Source organism: Clinocottus analis, unplaced genomic scaffold, assembly GCF_023055335.1.
Source record: "Clinocottus analis isolate CAN_PGR_092001 unplaced genomic scaffold, fCliAna1.0.p SCAF_15, whole genome shotgun sequence".
Lineage (NCBI taxonomy): Eukaryota > Metazoa > Chordata > Actinopteri > Perciformes > Cottidae > Clinocottus > Clinocottus analis.
In genome coordinates, this window is record NW_027175876.1 from 8,520,676 (window position 1) to 8,540,197 (window position 19,522).

Genomic DNA, 19,522 nt, shown 5'->3' on the forward strand with positions numbered 1-19,522 from the left:
GCATCCGTGTGATGACCGGGCAGACTCGGACCCAATAAATCATATCACCTTTCAGATATTTTCAAACAGCAGCTTTCAGAAACGCACACAGCAGCACAAAAAAAAAGAGAACGAAAGAGCGGAGATGGTGCATTTAAAAGAAAAGGATTTCAACATATTTAACACCCACTGCTGCCCTTGCTGTGCCTCTGTACACCCACCTAGCTCTCCCATCTGCCATTCACAGAGGGCTTATGATGCTGCAATCTGGAAGACTGAGATTATACGGAGAGAGGGCAGGAGACACTGCGAGAGAAGGAGGGTGGGGCTGAAGGATGAGGTGTGGAGGCAGCAAGAGAAAGAGGGAGTAGAAGTATTTAAAAAAAGTGGTCAAGGTAGAGTCATCTAGATTCTAAAATAATGCAAAATTCTCAGCTGCCTGTTTGAAGGCGAGGCGCAGTACTGATCGAGCATAGTAAAACGTGCCAACATCGAGGTCAGAGAAACCACCAGACTGCCGTCGGATTTAGGGTTTAGGGCCCAGACACACCAACGATCATGTCATCTGTTACAGCAGTGGACTTGAACACACCACTGAGACGACAGCTGACTCCTGTACAGCTACATTCAGCGCCCACGAGGGAGGAAATAACTATTCAGTCTGTATCAATAGCCCCAAACCCATCTCACAAATAGAAAATAAAAAGAGAAAACTAGCCAACTATTTTCGTGATATTGTGTATCTGCTGAAACGGTCTCTGTCTGTTCGTAGAACAACAAAAGTAGAGAAGAATATAACCATTTAAAAAAAAGGGAGACTTTGCAGTAAATGGGTGAAGTCACTGATTTGCAAAGCTGAACATCCAATCAGGCAGCTCTAAAACACACAGCATGCAAACTGCAGATTCGACATGCTGAATCACAAATCGGAGCCAACAGCTGACACTCTGCTGAGGTTTCCCCTTTCTGCATGTTTTCTGACAACACCATAAATTGTTGGGTTATAATAATAGAAATAACAAGAATATAAAAGTGGATTGGGAGGCATGAAACACTCAAACTGAGGCAGTAGATGACGCATCATTGGAAGTTTTTTACTTACAATGAGCAAAACAAATCATTTTAGTTATTCTTGTCATGTCGGGTGGCCCTCTCATCTAGCAGACTCTCCTGTCTGTATCAGCAAAGTGCATCACACTGCTCACTCCCCCACAGTGTTCCCTTGATCGGCAGGCAGATTAATCCTCTTGTTGACTCTGCACCTCTCCATGGGCCTAACTTCTGGCTGATCAGCGTCATCTACACGACTGGAACAGAGTGTGCCCACTTGGACCTGGAACAGATTATTATCCCAACCTTTAGCTTGGTTGGGTTGGGAACCTCCCTGTCCCTCGCCCACCTGTAGAGCTGCTGACCAAGCGAGGGAAGCTGATTGTGTCAATGGCTGATTAGAGAGTCTCAAAAGGTGGGGTGGGAGTAGTGCATCCTCTGCTCTTCTAATTAGACTTAATGAGTGCTGAGCTTTAGCCCACATGGGAAAAGAAACCTCAAGAGAGGAGCCAGTAAGCCAGGGTTCATAAATCATCTTTAACTTTGCGTTTTTATACCCTGCACCCAGAGGTGAACACACACACACACACACACGCTGCAGTCAGGAGGTTTTTCACGACAACACGAAGATGACTTCTACTTGATGACTGTTTGGTTACATCACTAATGATCTACTCTGTCAAGACAATGCACAGAGGGCGATATATACACTGAGCACAGCCTGCAGAAAGTCTAATCCTGGCCCACCTTTATCATATCCTCGAGTGGTGTGGATTAGCAACAGAGGGGAACCTGGAGGACACCGACGGCAGGACAATATGGAGGCAAATGCATTTTCTCCATTAGAGAAGGGATATTCTTAGCAACAGAACATGTTTTATTACTGCTTTTTTTTTTTTTTAAGGTGAAAATCGGCAAATCCTCAATTAAAAAAAACATTAGAATTATGAAAATTGTTGCTGCTAATTGTTTATTATTGTTCATCTCTGTAAATGCTTAGAAATGTCACACGAGTGCAGGCGATAAACAAACAGTTATGGAAAAGTTGCTTCATACTCGAGGTCTAAAACATTAATGTCAGGTGTGTTCTGCTGACTCACTAAAAAGGTGGGTATTTCTGTCGTGAACATATTTTCACATAGTGGGTGAACAACCCTCAAATTCTCCAACGAAATAAGTAAACGCTGCTAATGTGAGTCACACAAAGTATCAAAGTCTCCGTTCCAGACCCAAGTGACGCGTCGCTTTTTTATAGACCGGTGGTGCGACTCTCTGGCTATATAGATTCCTCCTATGATGGAATGTATATTTTACTCTGGTTTGTTGTGAAGACACAGATATGAAGTTGAACACACAGATATGAGGTTGTCTCCAGGGAGGAGGGCAAGCCCAAATGGCTACTGTTTTGTCAAAAAAAACTATGCAGTATATTGGCAATAATACAATTTTCAAACACATTAACGATACAAAACTGCAAGTATTAAGTTGCACTTATTCAAAGATGCAATGTGATGCATCTTCATGTGATGGTATTCTTACCTGTAGTGTACATGTGTGACTGTAGGAGGTCTGTAGCCAAAGATCCAGGTCTGGATGTCCATGGGTCTTGCTTTGGGGTACGCTATGGTCACATCTATTACCCACTGCAGGCCTTTACGTTTATTACCTGCCATGGAAGAAACACAAAATACGGGAAGTTAGGATGCATTTGAAAAGGCAGGCATCTAGGCTCGAAGTTGATCCAGTATTTTTAGGACGGCAAATAATCCACACAGTAAAGCCTTCTTGGTTAGCCACAACCAACACGGCTCTGAGGTCAGGGAATATGCGGTAGAGAGTCAATGGCACTTCAATTAACCCTGGACATCCAGCTTAAAAACAGAGGCCGGCAGTTACAATTATAAGTCACAGGAAAAGAAACATGACAACAAAAACAGCAGAAGAAAAAGAAAAGCCTAGCGGACTCTCCCTTTATGGCAGGGTAGGAAAAGTAAGACAGAAGGATGAATGGTGACAAGAGGGTTTGCTAAACATGTGATAGTTAATGCTTATATAGGCACACTGCTGAATGAATGAATGAACGAACGAACGAACTGCTGAATGACCCGTGTAACCAGAAATAAGATTAAAAGAAAGCTGTATTTTCCTCTTTGTCAAACCTCTTGCCGGTTATTTATTGCAGGACTACGGTTGACATTACTTACTACAGTTTTAAATCTGTGTGACTATTGGGAGGGGTGAGAAACAAACAAGCACTGATCCACTAATGTGACACTGCTGAAAGCCATATTTCTTCACTTTTGGCAGAAGCTACTGTACATGTTTCCTTCTTGCATTAAGCATTAGAGCAGAGCTATTCCAAGCCAACCCCAGATCTGTCCTTGTACTGAACGCACAGATATGAAACGACCTGAACAAGTGCATGAGCTAAACGCTGGCGTGTTCCTTTTAGCTGAACAAGCTTGTCAAATGTAAAAGGAGAAAGCACCAGCAGCCTCAGTCGGCATGGACAGATCTATAATGAGGTTGATTCAAAGCAGTGCATATTTGACTGCTTGGCTAATGTCACAGGCTGCTGTTACTGAGCAGCAAGCACTTCCCTCTCGGAGCACACTGGCGTCTCTATGCGAGGTAAACATACCGCGCCTGTGTGACAGAGTGGCTCCATTTTTACAACTGATTTGCCAAGTTAACACACCATAAGTCAACAGCAGTAAAACTGGAAATGTTCCTCATGAGTATAAATTTTAACATTTCACACCCAGTCAAATGTAGAAAAGTGTGAGAGTCTTTTAAAGAGACATTACCAAGTTATTGGAGAACGGACAATTATGGTTTACAGAGTGTCTTTGATGTTTAAGGCTGATAGTATACATACTCTGTCAGTTATAGTCCCTCCCTCTCAACAGACCATGCTCCCAGTAGTAAATACAAGTCACTTTGAGTGCGAGCTACAGGTAGATATTAAATATGAAGTGAGATCGTGACGTCGCTGCACAGCTAATCACCAACATCATGAATGACACAAGTCCTTAAAATGAATGCACATCTCGGTATACTTAGTATATTCAGCAGCAACGACTAAAAACAGTTCAGGAACAGGCTCCTGACTCATTTATATCAATGATACAGTTACTTGATAGACATCCTTGGTACTAAAGGGAATGGCTAACACCACAGCTACCCCTGCGCGGGTAATTTGATCTAGAAGACTGTCCAAGTGCGTTGAAAGGCAGCCATCGTCTCTTGTGAGTGGACGGACAGCAAAGGAACCGGGTCTTGAGCCAAGGTATCACTGGTGCCTTGTGTGCTGTGACAAACAATACTGTAATAACAGTCGACACGGTAATTTAAAATGGCATCAGAGAGGCCCTGTGCTTCTGTAAACAGTCCAAGGAAGGAAACACACTGGCAGATATCTGGCGCTCCATCAGGCCACGTGGGCCAATTACAACACTTGAAACCCACACATATCCCCTCCCACGGACTAAAACGTGGACAGAAACAGCCTCTGATTGGTTGGTGCTAATAAACACAGTTACCTTTTGGTCACATGGAGCTTGATTCCCACCCTAAATGACTCACAGCTATGAACTTTGAAAACCTGCCAGCTGTAAACAGTTTTATTACACATACACCTCATCAGTCTAAGCTGCACACAGAGCCTTTCTGCAGACTGAACTTCACTGGTGACTAGTGACCCATGTGCCTTGTATCTGCACTGAGCAGTGAATTTTGCCCAGTTGACGTTGCATGGCTGATACACAGCGACACATACATTTACATCAAATCCTATTTTCTCCAAGTGGCCCATTTGTCTCTGAGTGAGTCAGCAAGCTCTGGGCACCTCTGCAGAGCATCAGGCAGGGTCAGAGACAGACAGAGCTGTGTCTTTGATCAGCCAGGCGCATGCACACACACACAAACACACACACATTATAGTGGGGGACATCGGATCTCTTTTGAAAGCATGTGTATTTTTCTTTTTTTTGCCCTCGTATTAATGCTATTAGCTAGATTCAAGAGGAAGGACGAGCTCTACTGCAGCAACCAGCTTCCTCTCCTCCTGAGCTGCTGGAACAGACCAAAGGGACACACGGAGAATAAGAAGAACTGGGATATGAACTGGAACTACACTACCCAAAAGCAGGGGAAAAAATGCATTAAAAAGGATTGACACGTCTAAAACCCTAAAATGTTTATAACTAGGTTATAAACAAAACATCTGCTGTCGTCAGTGTTTGTTGACTTTGACGAGAATTTGTGCTAAATTTGCACACAAAAAAGCCCAAACTAAAACTTGCACATGCAGCATAACATTTAACACATAAATAAAAGCAGTTCTCATCTTTATCTACATTTTACGACAGCTGATTAAGAAATACTCCTCCTTTGGTTTGACAGTCTGCCCTGCAGAGGGATGAGCAGACAGCCTCTTGCTGTTCGTGCTGAGGCTGTTGGACACAGAGCTGCGTTAGCAAACTTGTGGGAGGCGAAAGTCCCTGAGCCACATTCTCAATAATGCTGGTCCAAAGTCTCTCTAAATTACTTTTAACACAGCACATCCTTAAAATGGATTTTGAACCAGAGCCAGGAGAGTCCGCTGGGTAAATTGTGCACCGGCATGAGGGACTCATTGCATCTGTATGTTTATGGCAATTTTAACGCTGTGCTTTTTGCTGGCGGTTTACAGCGTTATCAGGGGAATGTTTCTGTTAAATCATGAACTTGTTTCTCTCAAGGTAAAAATAATGAAATTGGTTTAAAAAAAACAACTGACTATGGCATAATATCTGCATTGGAATCTATGTAAAAGACAATATGGATATAGACAAAGAGATAAGCGTAAGAAATTTCTACCCCAGTTTGTTCCCCCATGTTGATTGTATTTTTTCCTTTTCTTTTGCAGAATATCTTAAAAGGAAATGAAAGTAAAAAGTAAAATAAAATAAGAAATTTCCCTCTCAAAAGGTTGTTAATTACACAGTTATCTTCCTGCTCACTGCCTGTAAATGGGGCTGATCTCTTGACAGAAAGATTACTCTCCTGCCAATACCCACTGGGTTTCAGGGACTTTGATGCAATTTCTAGCAGCTCTCTGCACGCCACCCTTCTCTTTACCCCCAGCCCTCTTTCATTTAAAAACAAGACTCCGAGGGGACAGGGCGACACAATGATTTAATGCTTCATGTTTGAAGCATTCCTCTTCCGTGGCCTTGAAGCCAACATAAGATCACATTTGGTCATGAGCTACATTTCACTGAGATTGAAGTAAAGGAAGAAAGAAAAAAAAAAACACATAACTTCTGCGAGACCTCCCAATGAAAAGCATTCAATCAATATGGGGAAAAAAACCTGCAACTTTACAAAAAATCTCCAAATTCAATCCCAACCTCATTTGAGTGAATCCTAATACAATATACATTTAACATTTCAGATCCGTGGCCGTCAAAAAGAACAATAAATCAATCTGTTTTTACAGATTCAGGAGAATTAGAAAATAAAAAAGAGAGCAGCTGGTCTCCCTCTCAATGCTAGCATACACTTTTGTCTCATTTTAATGCGATGAGCCACTGAGATGAACACAAAACTGAAAACCCAAGAGGTATTAATGGCTGCCCACTTGTATTTTAGAAATGGTGGAATATATTTACAGCTTTTAAAAACCAAGTAAAACATTACTGAAGGCTAATTTTGAGGGAAGATGGTTCCCCTGGTAGCTTTGGGGTTAAACAGGAACAGACAATGCAATCCAAATAAAGCACAGCTGAAGACATGTGTTGCATGCAGATCCCCCACCTGTATCTACTTCCTACTGTCCAATCAAGGCATAAAAAGGCTAGGAAACATACTTAAAAAGCATTTAACGGTCATAAAACCCAGTCCTTATCAGGCCAAACTTCTTTGAACCAAAAAGATCTCCCAAATAATCCAGTTTAGTGTGCGTTTGTCACCTGTCTGGTTCGGGGTCCCAGTCTCGCTGCCCACGCTGCCGTTCTCCTGCTGGGCAGACAGGGTTTTCAGAATAACGTGGGTGGCTCCGAGACGTGGCAACGTGACGTGGTTCAAGTGGGGGAGAGAATGCTTCTTGGCAAACAACTGGCTGGTTTCCCGCCGCTTGCGCAGGAAGCCGCCCTCGGGGAACAGCACTATCCACTTCCTGTTGCGGCTGTGGTAGTATTTCTCTAGGTGATCTTTCAGGTAAACCAACTGCTTGTCTCGGTAAGCTTTACCCTGTAGGAACAATAGCAATACGGTAAACACATGCACAGTGCAAGCATTTAGTTTCAGATGAAAAGGTTTTGACACTAGTGTTTTCAGAGCAGTTTCAGTTGATCCCCCAAATTAAACAAAACTATTGAGGCTAAGCATTAAAATTGAGCAACTTCACACAATGGATGTTTTTCAGCATACAAACAACCAGACAAATGAAAACAAGCTAACACAAATCACAAGTTAGATGCAGAAGTACTGTTGAGCACTTAAAAGCAGCATTAATGGCACGATAGAAATAGATGTGACACGATGGCCTTGACTACATCAAGAGCATTAGCAGTAACGGTACGAGGGGAGCAGATTGATTTTTAGTTAGGCTCGGTCAGAAGCCATGTTAAATGCATTTCAGAGCCGGCATGGACTCTGCATGCGTCACGTGAGCACACATGCAGCTATGTGTAGTAAATGTGCTTTCAACACAATAACAATATATCTGGATTAAAACAGTCACATGAATCAAAGGAAATGTTCTCCACAATGTTGCCGTTACAGTCAGGTTTTAGTGAGGAAGAAAGTACCTCCCTGCTTTCCTAACGTCAGAAATTATCTGCATTTGAATGACGACGGTACCAAGTGCTTTGAAGCTTTGACCAGAGTCATAGTAATCAGTCTCCAAATCAGTATTTAATACATAATGTGCATTCCTTTTGTGTATATTACCACAAACATCTTAAATAGCTCAAAGAAGAATAGTATACCAATATTATTAATTATACATCAAGGTGAATTATTAGGAGTTATTCTCAGACAGCTAGCACTGTTTGTTGTGTGTCGTTGTGGTACTTCGAGGAGATCGATAGACTTCAAGGTCTCTTATAGGCTACGGCCTATTTTTTTATACATGCTTATAGGCCTACATATACAATTATATTTATAGGCCTATATATGAGCAACCATATTCTTTTGGGCTATGGCGTTTAATGTGACTATTGTCACATTTTGTCAGTGTTTACATTTCAATAAAAAGGAAATTCCATGAAGTTGTTGTGTGCAACAGGTGCGTGTGCTACTGCCATCAAAGGCTGCCATGTGGCGCCGTGCGTAATGATGTCAGAGACATGTCCGTCAGCCTGAGTGGACAGCAGATGCTTGGGAGGTTGGGGTAGATGCTGGCTGTGCTGTGTGGACAGGAAGTATTCAGGGGAAGGATGTGGAGAATGCACACACAAGAATGCCAGAGGGGATCACAGAGAGAGGGCATGGCAAAACTAGCCCGGCCCGCTCAGGCGTTGCACTACAGCCCGTCTGTCTGGCTGTTAGCGGGCTCCGGGTGCTTCACCCTCGGCACCTTGCCTGATGTAAAATTCCTTGGCAAAGCATTTTTATGACCTAAAAAAATGTAATTCCCCTTTGCAATGGCTGTGGTGTTACTGCAGCCCAAAAAGTGTGAGGGGAGGCGTGTGGGCGCACGGACAACAGCAGTGCTGTTATTTTAAAAAAATGTTGTATTTTATTTTTCAAATCTTTGTAGAACATTAACATAAAAGGCATCAAATGTACATGAACCGATGCATTCTGACACGCAGTAGAAGGGCTGTGCAATATCAGAATAAATTCAATTAGTTAAATATATGTTTTTGCATGATCATTTAAATGCCTTCATTGTGACGATCCTTTGACTTCAGATGTCTCGCTCGCTCAGGCTGTTTTGTAGCGACATAGCATTTGACTAGAGAAAAGAGACGAGCTGACGAAAAGACTGCACACTAATCTGTGCTGTTTGTTGACGAGCCATTATCTCTGGTTGTGAGACATATTATCTATATTATATTTTTATTGTGCTTCCGTCTGAAGCACAAACAGCAGATTAATTAGTGTGCAGAGATTTCAGCACCATCTGTTCTAAAAACTGATTAGAAAAGGAGGTCCATATTTTAATTAGTTGAAGGACCGACAGTCCTGACAGTCCAAAGCTGAACAAAGCTTTTAAAATTTTTTTAGATGCATTACAATGTGAGGCTGTTTATCATTTTTGTGTAACTCCTTCATGCATTGAGTCCGACAAAGTTTTATGTTGAAATCATATTTTTCTGGATTTTGCAAGAGTACAAATTTATTAAAATTGTCAATGAACCTCAAACATAGCAGAAACTCCCTGTTTGTTGTGTGGGATAAACCTTCCTGGCATGATATTTCAGGAATACCCTGACCAATAGAGCCCCGTCGGCCATGTGTAGGCCTGATAAAGCGGGACGCTCTGCTCCAGCTGCATCCATAACAAAGGGTCAGTATGACCCAGGAGGGCTCAGCAGACTCCCACACTACCGTCCGCTGCAGTTATCCTTCTCAGAGGACGCCGGGGCCGTAGGAATCCTACTAACATATCAGCTGTCCAGCTGGGACAAGCAGATGGGTCGTGACTCCACTTTGCAGTGTGCAGTAAAAACAAGCAGTAGCCGGGAGGTTGAAAGAGTTATGGCCGAAAGGTCTATGTTGTCCAGGGGAGAAACAAGGTGTTGACATGTGATGGAAATTGTCTTTCTTGTACCAGCAATGTAGCCTTGAGGCAAAATAACCAACTAAAAAAAACCTGCCTCACAGCTAGATGTTAACACATGTAGTGTTAATGTGATGCAGAGCGTGTTAATGTTCAACTTCTGATGACCAGATAACAGCCGTGACAATAAACACAGACAACTCACACAATGTTAAAATATTCTGACCTTTTGTGGCCAGGTCTCTTACCTGTCTGATGAAAAAGTCCCCATGAATCAGGGACACTAGGCCAAAGTTGGTGTATTTGAACACATGGTCCATCAACCACATCATTTTTTGTACCACCTAAAACAAAAAAAGGGAGAAACATAATGAAAGACTCAAAATCCCCAAATTCACCTGTAATCAAAAGCACAGGACTTAGCATAGGTCTAGCGTCCACCACCGATACCGCCCCTCTGAGCACTTCCGCCCTCATGACCTGCAACCACGCAGCTTTGGCTTACTGTCCTTTCAGTGCTAAGAGGATAAACTGGGCCAGGGATGCAGTTGTTGAGGCGGATCATGTCATCATGTTTGTGCAGCGTAGCTACGCAGAACCAGTGCTGTGCCGATCTCAGCCAAAAAGCACGCACGCATGCATGCGCCAATCTCCAGCATGATTTAAAGGGCAGGACAGCGAGTTGCACGTTGTAAATATGGGTTGGAAAAGATTCGTAGTGAAAAGTGAGCATATAGTAAGACTTTTCAAACCCACTTCTGCTCCTGACAATATGTTTGAGGAAAAGAAGCTAATTCTGTGAGTTTGCTACACGTCAACTCTGGTAATTAAGTAAGCAGCTGAGCCTCGAACAAAGTCCGATTAACACTGAGGAAAAAGCTGATCGGTCAACGCAGCTATAAAGTGACAGACACAACAGTCTGGGGTTATACAATTTGTTAAGAGCTGGCATTCCTGCCTGAAGAGTATACTCTACTGTAGTTTTGTCTCAGTCAGACATCTTGTTCAAATGAATAGAAGGGAGGTGTGTGTGTGCGCGTTTCTCACTTCCTTTCCATGTTGCAAATGATCAGTGTGAAAGAATGCAAAGCAGCCAACCCTCAAAACTTTACACATCTGTTGTTGACTGCACGAGAGGTCGTCTGCTGTATGCTCAAATACACTTGTATGCGCATACTTAATTTGAACTGAAACTTGTTCTTGTAAACAACTACCCTTCGGCTAAACAAACTGACAATTAAGGCCTTGGCTAACCTTTGACAACCATCCTAAAACCAAACATAAATAGCCTAAACTCACACTCGGGATAGACTGTCTGTGTGTGCATGCAGTCTATCATTGACAAAAATAGACAGTGAACATGATCCGTTACTGAATGTTGACATCATACAAGAAACATTACTACAATTTTGATGTCTACGACTGTAAGAAAAAAATTTAAAAAGTACTTATAACTCTTCCTGGGTATGTGCCGGTACTCTATTGTCATAATGTACAAATAAAGAGCACACACTTCTTACGCCTTTTCTGTCGAAAATGAATATCAACAATTATAATGAAATTAAACATTCTGGACATTATGAAAGGCCACTTTATGTGGAGACAGCAGTCACTATGCTTTAGTGTGATAGCTGTGCGTGTTATTCTTGAGAAACTCCATATTTGCGGCAACAAAGACACACAAACACGCCCAGGTAGCAGCTTGTTCAGCAAAGATACAAGCGATGCGAAGAACCCTGTGACCCGGTTCAATCTTGATGTTATATTCCTGGACTTCCTAAAAAGGATGGAATGAAGCAACACATTTCTCTCTCTGTTCTTACCATGCCCTTGTCTTGCAGGCACATCATGAGGGTGCACACGTCTCCTGTGGATTGGTGGTTGACGATGACCATGGCTTCTTCTTCAGAGATTGGCCGTACGTCGTCGCCCCACTCCGTAACTTCAAGGTGAAATGAAACAGAAATTATGGTTAAACAAGGTTGTTAAATCATATTTTTTTTACAGGTGTTCAATGAGTATTATTATCAACAAAACCTTTTTGTATTCAGTGTTTGTCATTAGAACTAATTTTGTTTATCTTCCGAGGGCTGACAATTTGAATGTCACTTTTAAAAAAGCAAACCCAATTTTAAAATAAATCATGAATTGGGTGCATACCAAGTCTCCTTATTGCATCTTCATACCCTCCCACCAGGGATGCAGGGAGTAGAAGGTTTTAAGAGAAATGAGACGTCCTTTCCTAAAGCGCCTTGTGAAGCGTTGTCTGTTTCTGATGACTGCGGCTGCAGACAACAGCTGATCAGCTGTTAGTCGGCTTTAACAGCTGGAGAGACTTTTGACTGAGTTAGTGTCTGCACACATGATCAGTGTACTTATACTAACAGAGAGACAGTTATTATTGCTGTCAGAGTGGAGCTGTTTTCTCTCTGTAGTTGGTTTCCCGTTTAACAGACTGCATTGAGTATTTAACAGTTTGTATAGTGTAGTATACTGTGTTTTGTTGCTCATAAGCTCAGGATCATTTTCTACTGGCAGAATGCATTTGTTCTATTTATGAATTATGTGTGTCTGTGTGTTTTGAATTTCTGACTGTGAAGTAATTATTAAATAGCCCAGAATATGATTATGGTTTCTTGTGAACACTGGAATGAATTAACTAGACTCAATGCTTTGGGGTAATTTTAAATAATTTAACTCCTCAAAGTCGACACTCAGGAACAATCAACCTCTGAATGAAAATGACGATAAATCATGTAAAAAGTGTTTCTTGTTGACAAACTCGTCAGCTCTCTTTTACTATAATTGTATTCATAATACAAATTAGATGGAATTAACAGATCATGGAGACAATTGTTTTTATAAATGAAGAATGTTGTTGTTCAGACCTACAATGAGCATATTTTAACCAAATGGTGAATCAGAAAACAAATCAAATATGAAACTTGAGTTAAATCTGTGATCTGTCTTCTCTCTGTCATAAAACTCAAATGATGTCTGTGATGAGAGTCGCCCTCAATATGGCGTCACAGAAACAACTTTCAGTTCAAGCGAGGAAATAACAAAAAAAGACTTGGGATGTACCCATAGTTTGCATGAATGTGTGCGAGATAGCCGCCTTCTTCACTGCCTTTATTGGTGCATTGGTCCTTCTCTTGGGACGTTGTACATGTGCCTGTACATCTGGATTAACTTTAAAATACACACTGATAAACCATAAACCAAGTAATTAACAAAGAAGCGCTTTAGTGGTGGCAACACGTTTGCTATGAACAGCAAGTTGTGACTCATTACACAAAAAACAGTTTTAAAAAAATGGGGTAAAGTAAGATATCTCTGGTATGTAAACACTGCAATCCAATGTGTATATAGAAAAGAGTCCCGTCAGTCCCTCACTACAAAACCATCTGCTGTCTGATCTGCGTACCCTCCCTGCAAAGAGCTAACACGTATTCCCATGCGTCCACTTCCAACAAGTAGGTTTCAAAAAGAAAGTTAACACTTCATTGAAACTAAATGAATGAAGTGTTTAAAACTAGATTTTGAGTATTAGATTAGTCTTCATGTGTATTAATCAGTGTTAAAAAGGAATGACAAATTGTTGGCCATGTGGTTGGAAATGAGAAAGCAGAAGTGAGTTTCAGGAAATGGTCCCACAATCACTCTCACTATTGACCACCAAGAGCAGAGCAGAGGAAACGGTCCACCAAAAACGGGATTGTGGGCAGTTTAATTTCATAGTACCAGACTTTCAAATTCATCTGAACAATTATCCGCACACTGTACCGTCATTTGTGGATTCTGATGCAGCTGCAAGATCGTCAGTGGTTAAACTATCACGATGACGCCGTTCTCTTGGCAGGATATATACTAAATAAATAAAAAAAACTAGAAATACCGCTTTGCGTTTGTATGACTGTGCCAACCAGTCAAGTCGCCGTTCACCTCCGTGTCCGTCCAAAATGTCAACACGACATGATCTTATCCTATTTGACATTTGTGTGAAATTGTCTTAATCAGCACATGAATTCTTGAGTTATGGCCAAAAACATATTTTCTGAAGTTGCAGTAACCTTTGATCACCAAATTCCAATTAGCTCATCCTTGACTTCAAGTGGACATTTGTGCCAAATTCCAAATAAAAAAATAAAAAAATCACAAGAATGGAGCAACGCAAGAATGTTTTTTTCAAACTAAAAACTTGAAACTAAAATATAAAAATACTAAAATGTAGCACAAAGTTTACTTGGGTGGATAGTTCAAGTAACGTCTATGTCGAGAACATGAACATACAATAACAAGAGGGTGTAAAGATAGTTCTTTGGATCAAGTATGGGCACATCGAGCAGGTTACACCGTCAACAGGTACACCTCATCTACCCACAGAACAAAACACAACAGCAACAATTTTGCTCATGATCTGAAAAGATGGAGATATGACTTATTTCTTGTTTTCGTGACTTTAGTCAGCTTCATTCAAATATCAAAGCCAAATGGTTTGGATTAATATTATCAAACGGGTTTAGTTATGTAGACACCAAATCAATGATCAGGCAGTTGTTGACGATTCACACCAATCAAAGCTTATGATCGTGTGTCTGTGGCATGCAGCATGGAAATTGATTGCAAGGACAGTGATTCAGCCACAACAAGCACACCACAAGAAATGGGATATAGAAAGTTCTGGGATGCTTTCAAGCTGACAACGACTCGCGTCTCTATGAGCACCTACAGGAGAGGATCTCCAACAGCCCCCTACTATCTCATGCATGATTTACATTGTAACACCTCGGAGCCTTTAGGCTACTTCACCAACCACACATCTCCGTCTTAATTGTTGACGGGATACACAAAGGAGCTGTAACAAAAGGAAGAAAATGGCTCAAGAGATGAGGGGTGAAAACAATAGCCCTCCTAAAGACCACATGAGCTTCCTTTGCAATGCAAAACGCACTTCAACAGCTGCATATTAACAGAGAACCATGGAGGTGAAAATCTTCAACTGGGGCTACAATCGTTTGCTGCAAATCCCCCCAGTTCAGGGCGGGTCCGACCGCCTCCAGCTCTGTGTAATGCAAACGTTGTATCACTCAGGCCGTAAGCTTAGTTTATACTCTGTGGTAAAGACGGCATGAGGAGCGCACGCCAGGAAATGATGTAATTACGGCGGGCGAATGGGGCTCGCAGACTCAACGAGTGACCCCAGTGCTGGGCGGTGCACCTCTGAATTTTTGTAACCTGGTGTGCGATCACAGGACTGTTAAAAGTAATATGTACATGTGTAGAGATTATACAACAAAAAGGTCAATTTGCTTTTAAATACTTTAGAAACAGGGGGTCTTAAAATAGTCACGCAAGTATATGTTTTGCAGCCAAATCAAATTGTTCACAGGATATTCAACCTTTTTTACCCCATATAATTTATTTCATAAAGATATTTACAATTTCTCCTTCTGCATTGGGGAGGGTTTTGTTTGTACACCCCCTCTGGCATTTTAGAGAATAACATAGCACAGTTCAAACAATATAAACGCTTCTGTACATACTGGGCCTTCGCCCGCCACGCCGTCTGCGGAGGCCGGCGCTACGCGTGAGAATAAGCAAAACATTAAGGTGCAGCGTGAGAGAGCGCTTCATCCGGAGTTATGGTTAGAGTTGCTGCCAGATAAACAACGATCAGAATTGTGTTTCATTGAAGTTGAACATATAAATCAGGCAAGAACACCAACACCAACACAAAACTAGACAGCTCCAAGAAGTACAAGTATTGCATAACAAAATGTTAAAAAAGGACCACAACATTATCTTGAGCCAAAGATACTTTAAAAAAAAGGGAATAATTCACCAGATTTATGAAAAAGAAAAAAAGCTTTTTCTGGACATATTTTGTTATAGTTTTCCTATTTTATTGGCCGATTATGCTGTGATAACAAATATCAGATTGTATTGCCTGCCCCTCAGAATAAAAAAACAAGTCACAACAAAGGCACATAGGGCAAAACCCCCGCCTCAAAAATACATTTTAGTGAGCTCCCACCCCTTCTTTACTGTAAAAACTAACTTTCTTGCACTTACTATAGCTCTGTCTTTGTACACAAAAGGCCAATCAACACTCTCTGTGGTCGTCAAACGCTATTCAGGGGAATGAAGAAAGGCATTACACAAAAGACAGCTGTGTTTTTTTCTTTAGGAGCAGCAGTCTTTGTACAGTTGGTATCAATAGTGAAAAGTATGCAAGTAGTAGCCCAGTATGGTTACGTTTATGAAGAAGGCTGAAGGTGATGGGTTCATGTTGAAAAAGAATTGCGCCAAAATAAAATGTTAAAGGATCCGTCAGAGCAGCACACACCACCACATTGAAGCTCCAAAACAAATACATTTGACAGCTCGCTTGCATAGAACTATTGTGAAGAATTTGCCGTGTGGCCTCAACATACTTTGATGCAAGGCACTTTTTGCATTAACAATATTAATTTGTGATTTTTCCTCACACGTTGCCTCTTTACTATGACTGACAGAGCCATTTGACTTCTTCTTTTCCATTCCAGCTTAGCAGAGACCAGATACCTGAGGCTGTTGCTCAGAGATGTGACATCTAAAATGCATCTTCAACGAATCCATTCATTGATCGCTCCACTCTCCGAGAAAATCATCAACAGGAAATGATAACCTTCTTAATTACTAAGTTAACCGAGGCCTAGGATTCCTGTATCAATTCACTGGAGCAAACTGTTCATCGTGTCAGATATAACAGGCCTTTTATGTTAAAAACTGTGCAATTATGAGCAAGTGTAGACTTTCAATGAATGAGATATACGATCTGCAGTCATAACCCCAGGAGAAAAAGCATGTCAAGCAACCCGTCAGCTTAACCATTTCTGCTGTAAAAGGCCAACTCATTTTCCCCGACAGCATCGTTTTTGATAACAAAAGGTTGCACGGCGGTCTCCCTCCACCTTGAAATTCCACCCACTATACCTGCTGCCATCGAGTCTGCATGTTCAGACTGAGATGTCGTCATGTATTGCTAACGCACAACTTAAGTCATTCAACAGTTCATTAGCAGACATTACTAAGCCCACTCCATGGCAGCATTTATACTCGAGGTTAAGCGTGGAATACCGGATATAGGCGACAATGCGTTAATCATTGTTCATTCCAGCTTCTCTAATGCACTTTGACTTCTGTGCTGTAGCCTGGCAACACAGCAATCTGATGGATCTTTTCAACGACCTCGCAAAGAGATCTCCTTGAGGTTAAAGAGAGAAAGGATGGAGGAGGGGACATGTTGTTAGCATGTTCAATGTTCAATTTAGGCCTTTGTTTCACTTCATGTCCACCGGAGAATAAGCTCAACTCCCATGAGGACAGGAATCAAGCGCATACCTCTGGAAAAGTGACATGTCTGTGACACCTAACAGCGGTGTGTGGGGCGTGTGTCCCCTGAAGCCAATGTCATTTCATAAGGAGCATGCGTTCATAGGCGCTGAAGTCCCCATCGTTGCGGGAGACTGGCATGAATGATATCAGAGAGATGGGTCATCTGTCAGATGGAATACATTAGGGAAATTGTCTTTGATAGATGACACAGTTAGTGCAGCAGCATGACAGCCACGCTGCCGGCACACCATCTAATCCGGTATCGGTGGTCAGCTAAACGATGTACCGCTGACCTTGCCCCCCATCACTACACATCTTTCTCCATCTCAGGAGAGGAACGGGGCAGGTCAAACTCACCACCTCCTTCCGAAACATGGAGCAAAGAGTCCCCAAAATTAAAAGACCTGTGTAGCAAACCAGAGTAGAAACCTTTCTGGTCACTAGGTTAACTTGGTAAAGAGCGACAATTCACAGAGTGGAAATGTGAAGCTCTTACTTTTACAATAACCCTGACCTTCAATTACGAGGATTTGAGAAAGCAGTAGGAATCACGTTCAGAGCTGGGCTGGTATTAGTTTTTGGCAAATACTGCTGTACATGTTGGTTGATGAGTAACAAGAAATTGCAGAACAAAAAAATCTGTAGCAATCAAAGAGCACCAACAAGTTCCTTTTTTCAACTGTAAAATGTTCCACTCAAGACAAACTTGGGCTGCTAAATTTGATTTAAATCAAAACTCAATTTTTAAGTACCAGGAGTACTATACATCATATTTTACACTTAAAACATCTTTGTTTGTTGAACACATTTTTTGTAATATTAAATTTTTTTAACGAAAATTAGAATGACGTAAAACTCATGATTCAATCTAATAACGCAATTAAATAACAAAATAAATTGTAATAACACATTTCATAATCCTTCAGCCTGAGGATTATTATTTTCTAAATGAATATTTGAGCTTCTCCCAGACTTTAATGTTGATATGGCACAAAAAAAAACAGGAACAGGTTAGCTGGTAGTCCAGTAGTCCATCTTGGTTTAATGGAGTAAATGGCCTTCAGTATAAGATAAATGCTAATTTGAGTCCATCCGCTGCTTCTAAGTTTTGTTGTATCATTTACATCACAAGGTACACTGGGGAAGGAAACATCAGCCTCCACTTATGCAAACATGTTTCAGAGCTTTAGAAACAAAAGTGATGTTAATTCCCACTCAAGCTTTTGCCTCTTAGCCCCAAACGGCAGCGCCATTATTCTACACTGGGATGCTAATTTCCCAACATGATTGCACAGGCATCAGCATGGAAACACACAGCAGGATGATCATGACCAGCAGGGTGTTATCATGCACGACACACGTTAAACTTCTACTAAAGGCTGTAGGCAAAACAAGCAAAAGTATCCCGTTACTGAATAAAAGCTTTCAAAAAGTACACCGTGCTAATGATTTTAGAACAGCTATTTGCATCGATCACGAAGACCCTGCAGGCATAAATCAAACATAAGGTTCAATATGCGGAACAAAAACATGAAGCTGTAAATTGTCTTTGTCGAACAGGCGCAAATAAGATAATTCAGGAGAGTAAGAGAGATGTCAATCAAGTATGATCTGTCCACACCCACACAGTCCAGAGAAGAAGTCTAATCAGCTGATAACATGCGCGTGGGTGCATGGCGGCTGGACCAAAAACAGAGAAGTTTCTTTTTTAGCTTCAAAGTGAGGTGATACACATTGGATTTACACCAGCCCTCACTACTGCTCAGCACATCTGAGTTTAGATATATTTTCTCAAACTCATGCATGATGCACAGAAATGGCCTCCTGATTGACAAGTCTGAGACACTGATCTATTTTTCTTAAAAAAAAGCAATGATGATAAAATCTGGTCCTTGCTCCTCAAATGTGAGGATAATGAAAATGGAAAATGAGAGCTGAATAACCGGGTTATTCTGTGTTAACGTCACATTTAAAATATGATCAAACCCACGTGGCACCAACAGGTTTTGTGGATGATCCAATCACAAGTGAACAGCTCTAAAGCAAAGTTTACACATCCTGACTTTGAAAGTTGTTAGATTGTTGTACTTTTAACACTACAACTTTCTGTCTTGTGATCATGAGACTCAGTGCGGTTACATGGATTCGAATAACTGGCTTAGTCCGACTAAAATCGAATTATCCAGTTCATGTAAACACCTTTATTCGAATAACTGTGGTCCGACTACGATCCGATTAACACCCCTGGATAACTCGATTCGATTGATAATTCGAATAACGCTGCATGTAAACGCTGAATCGGATCGGAACTGGACAATGCGTTTGTGCGCATGCTCAAGATCCCGCCGCCTCCTCCTTCCCTCCCTCCCAGGTCGTGACCCGGAAGTCGAAAGAGACGAT

At 41.5% G+C, this 19,522-nt stretch overlaps 1 protein-coding gene across 1 annotated transcript in view; it reads right to left on the minus strand.

Moving 5' to 3' along the window:
- The window catches only part of lpgat1 (lysophosphatidylglycerol acyltransferase 1), a 37,500-nt gene that overhangs the window by 11,676 nt on the left and 6,302 nt on the right, over positions 1-19,522 (minus strand). The window contains exons 3-6 of the mRNA XM_068577348.1: positions 11,566-11,684; positions 9,991-10,086; positions 6,984-7,263; positions 2,569-2,695 (exon numbers count right to left, since the gene is read on the minus strand). Coding sequence (XP_068433449.1) covers positions 2,569-2,695; positions 6,984-7,263; positions 9,991-10,086; positions 11,566-11,684 — 622 coding nt within the window. The remainder of the gene's footprint in view (positions 1-2,568; positions 2,696-6,983; positions 7,264-9,990; positions 10,087-11,565; positions 11,685-19,522) is intronic.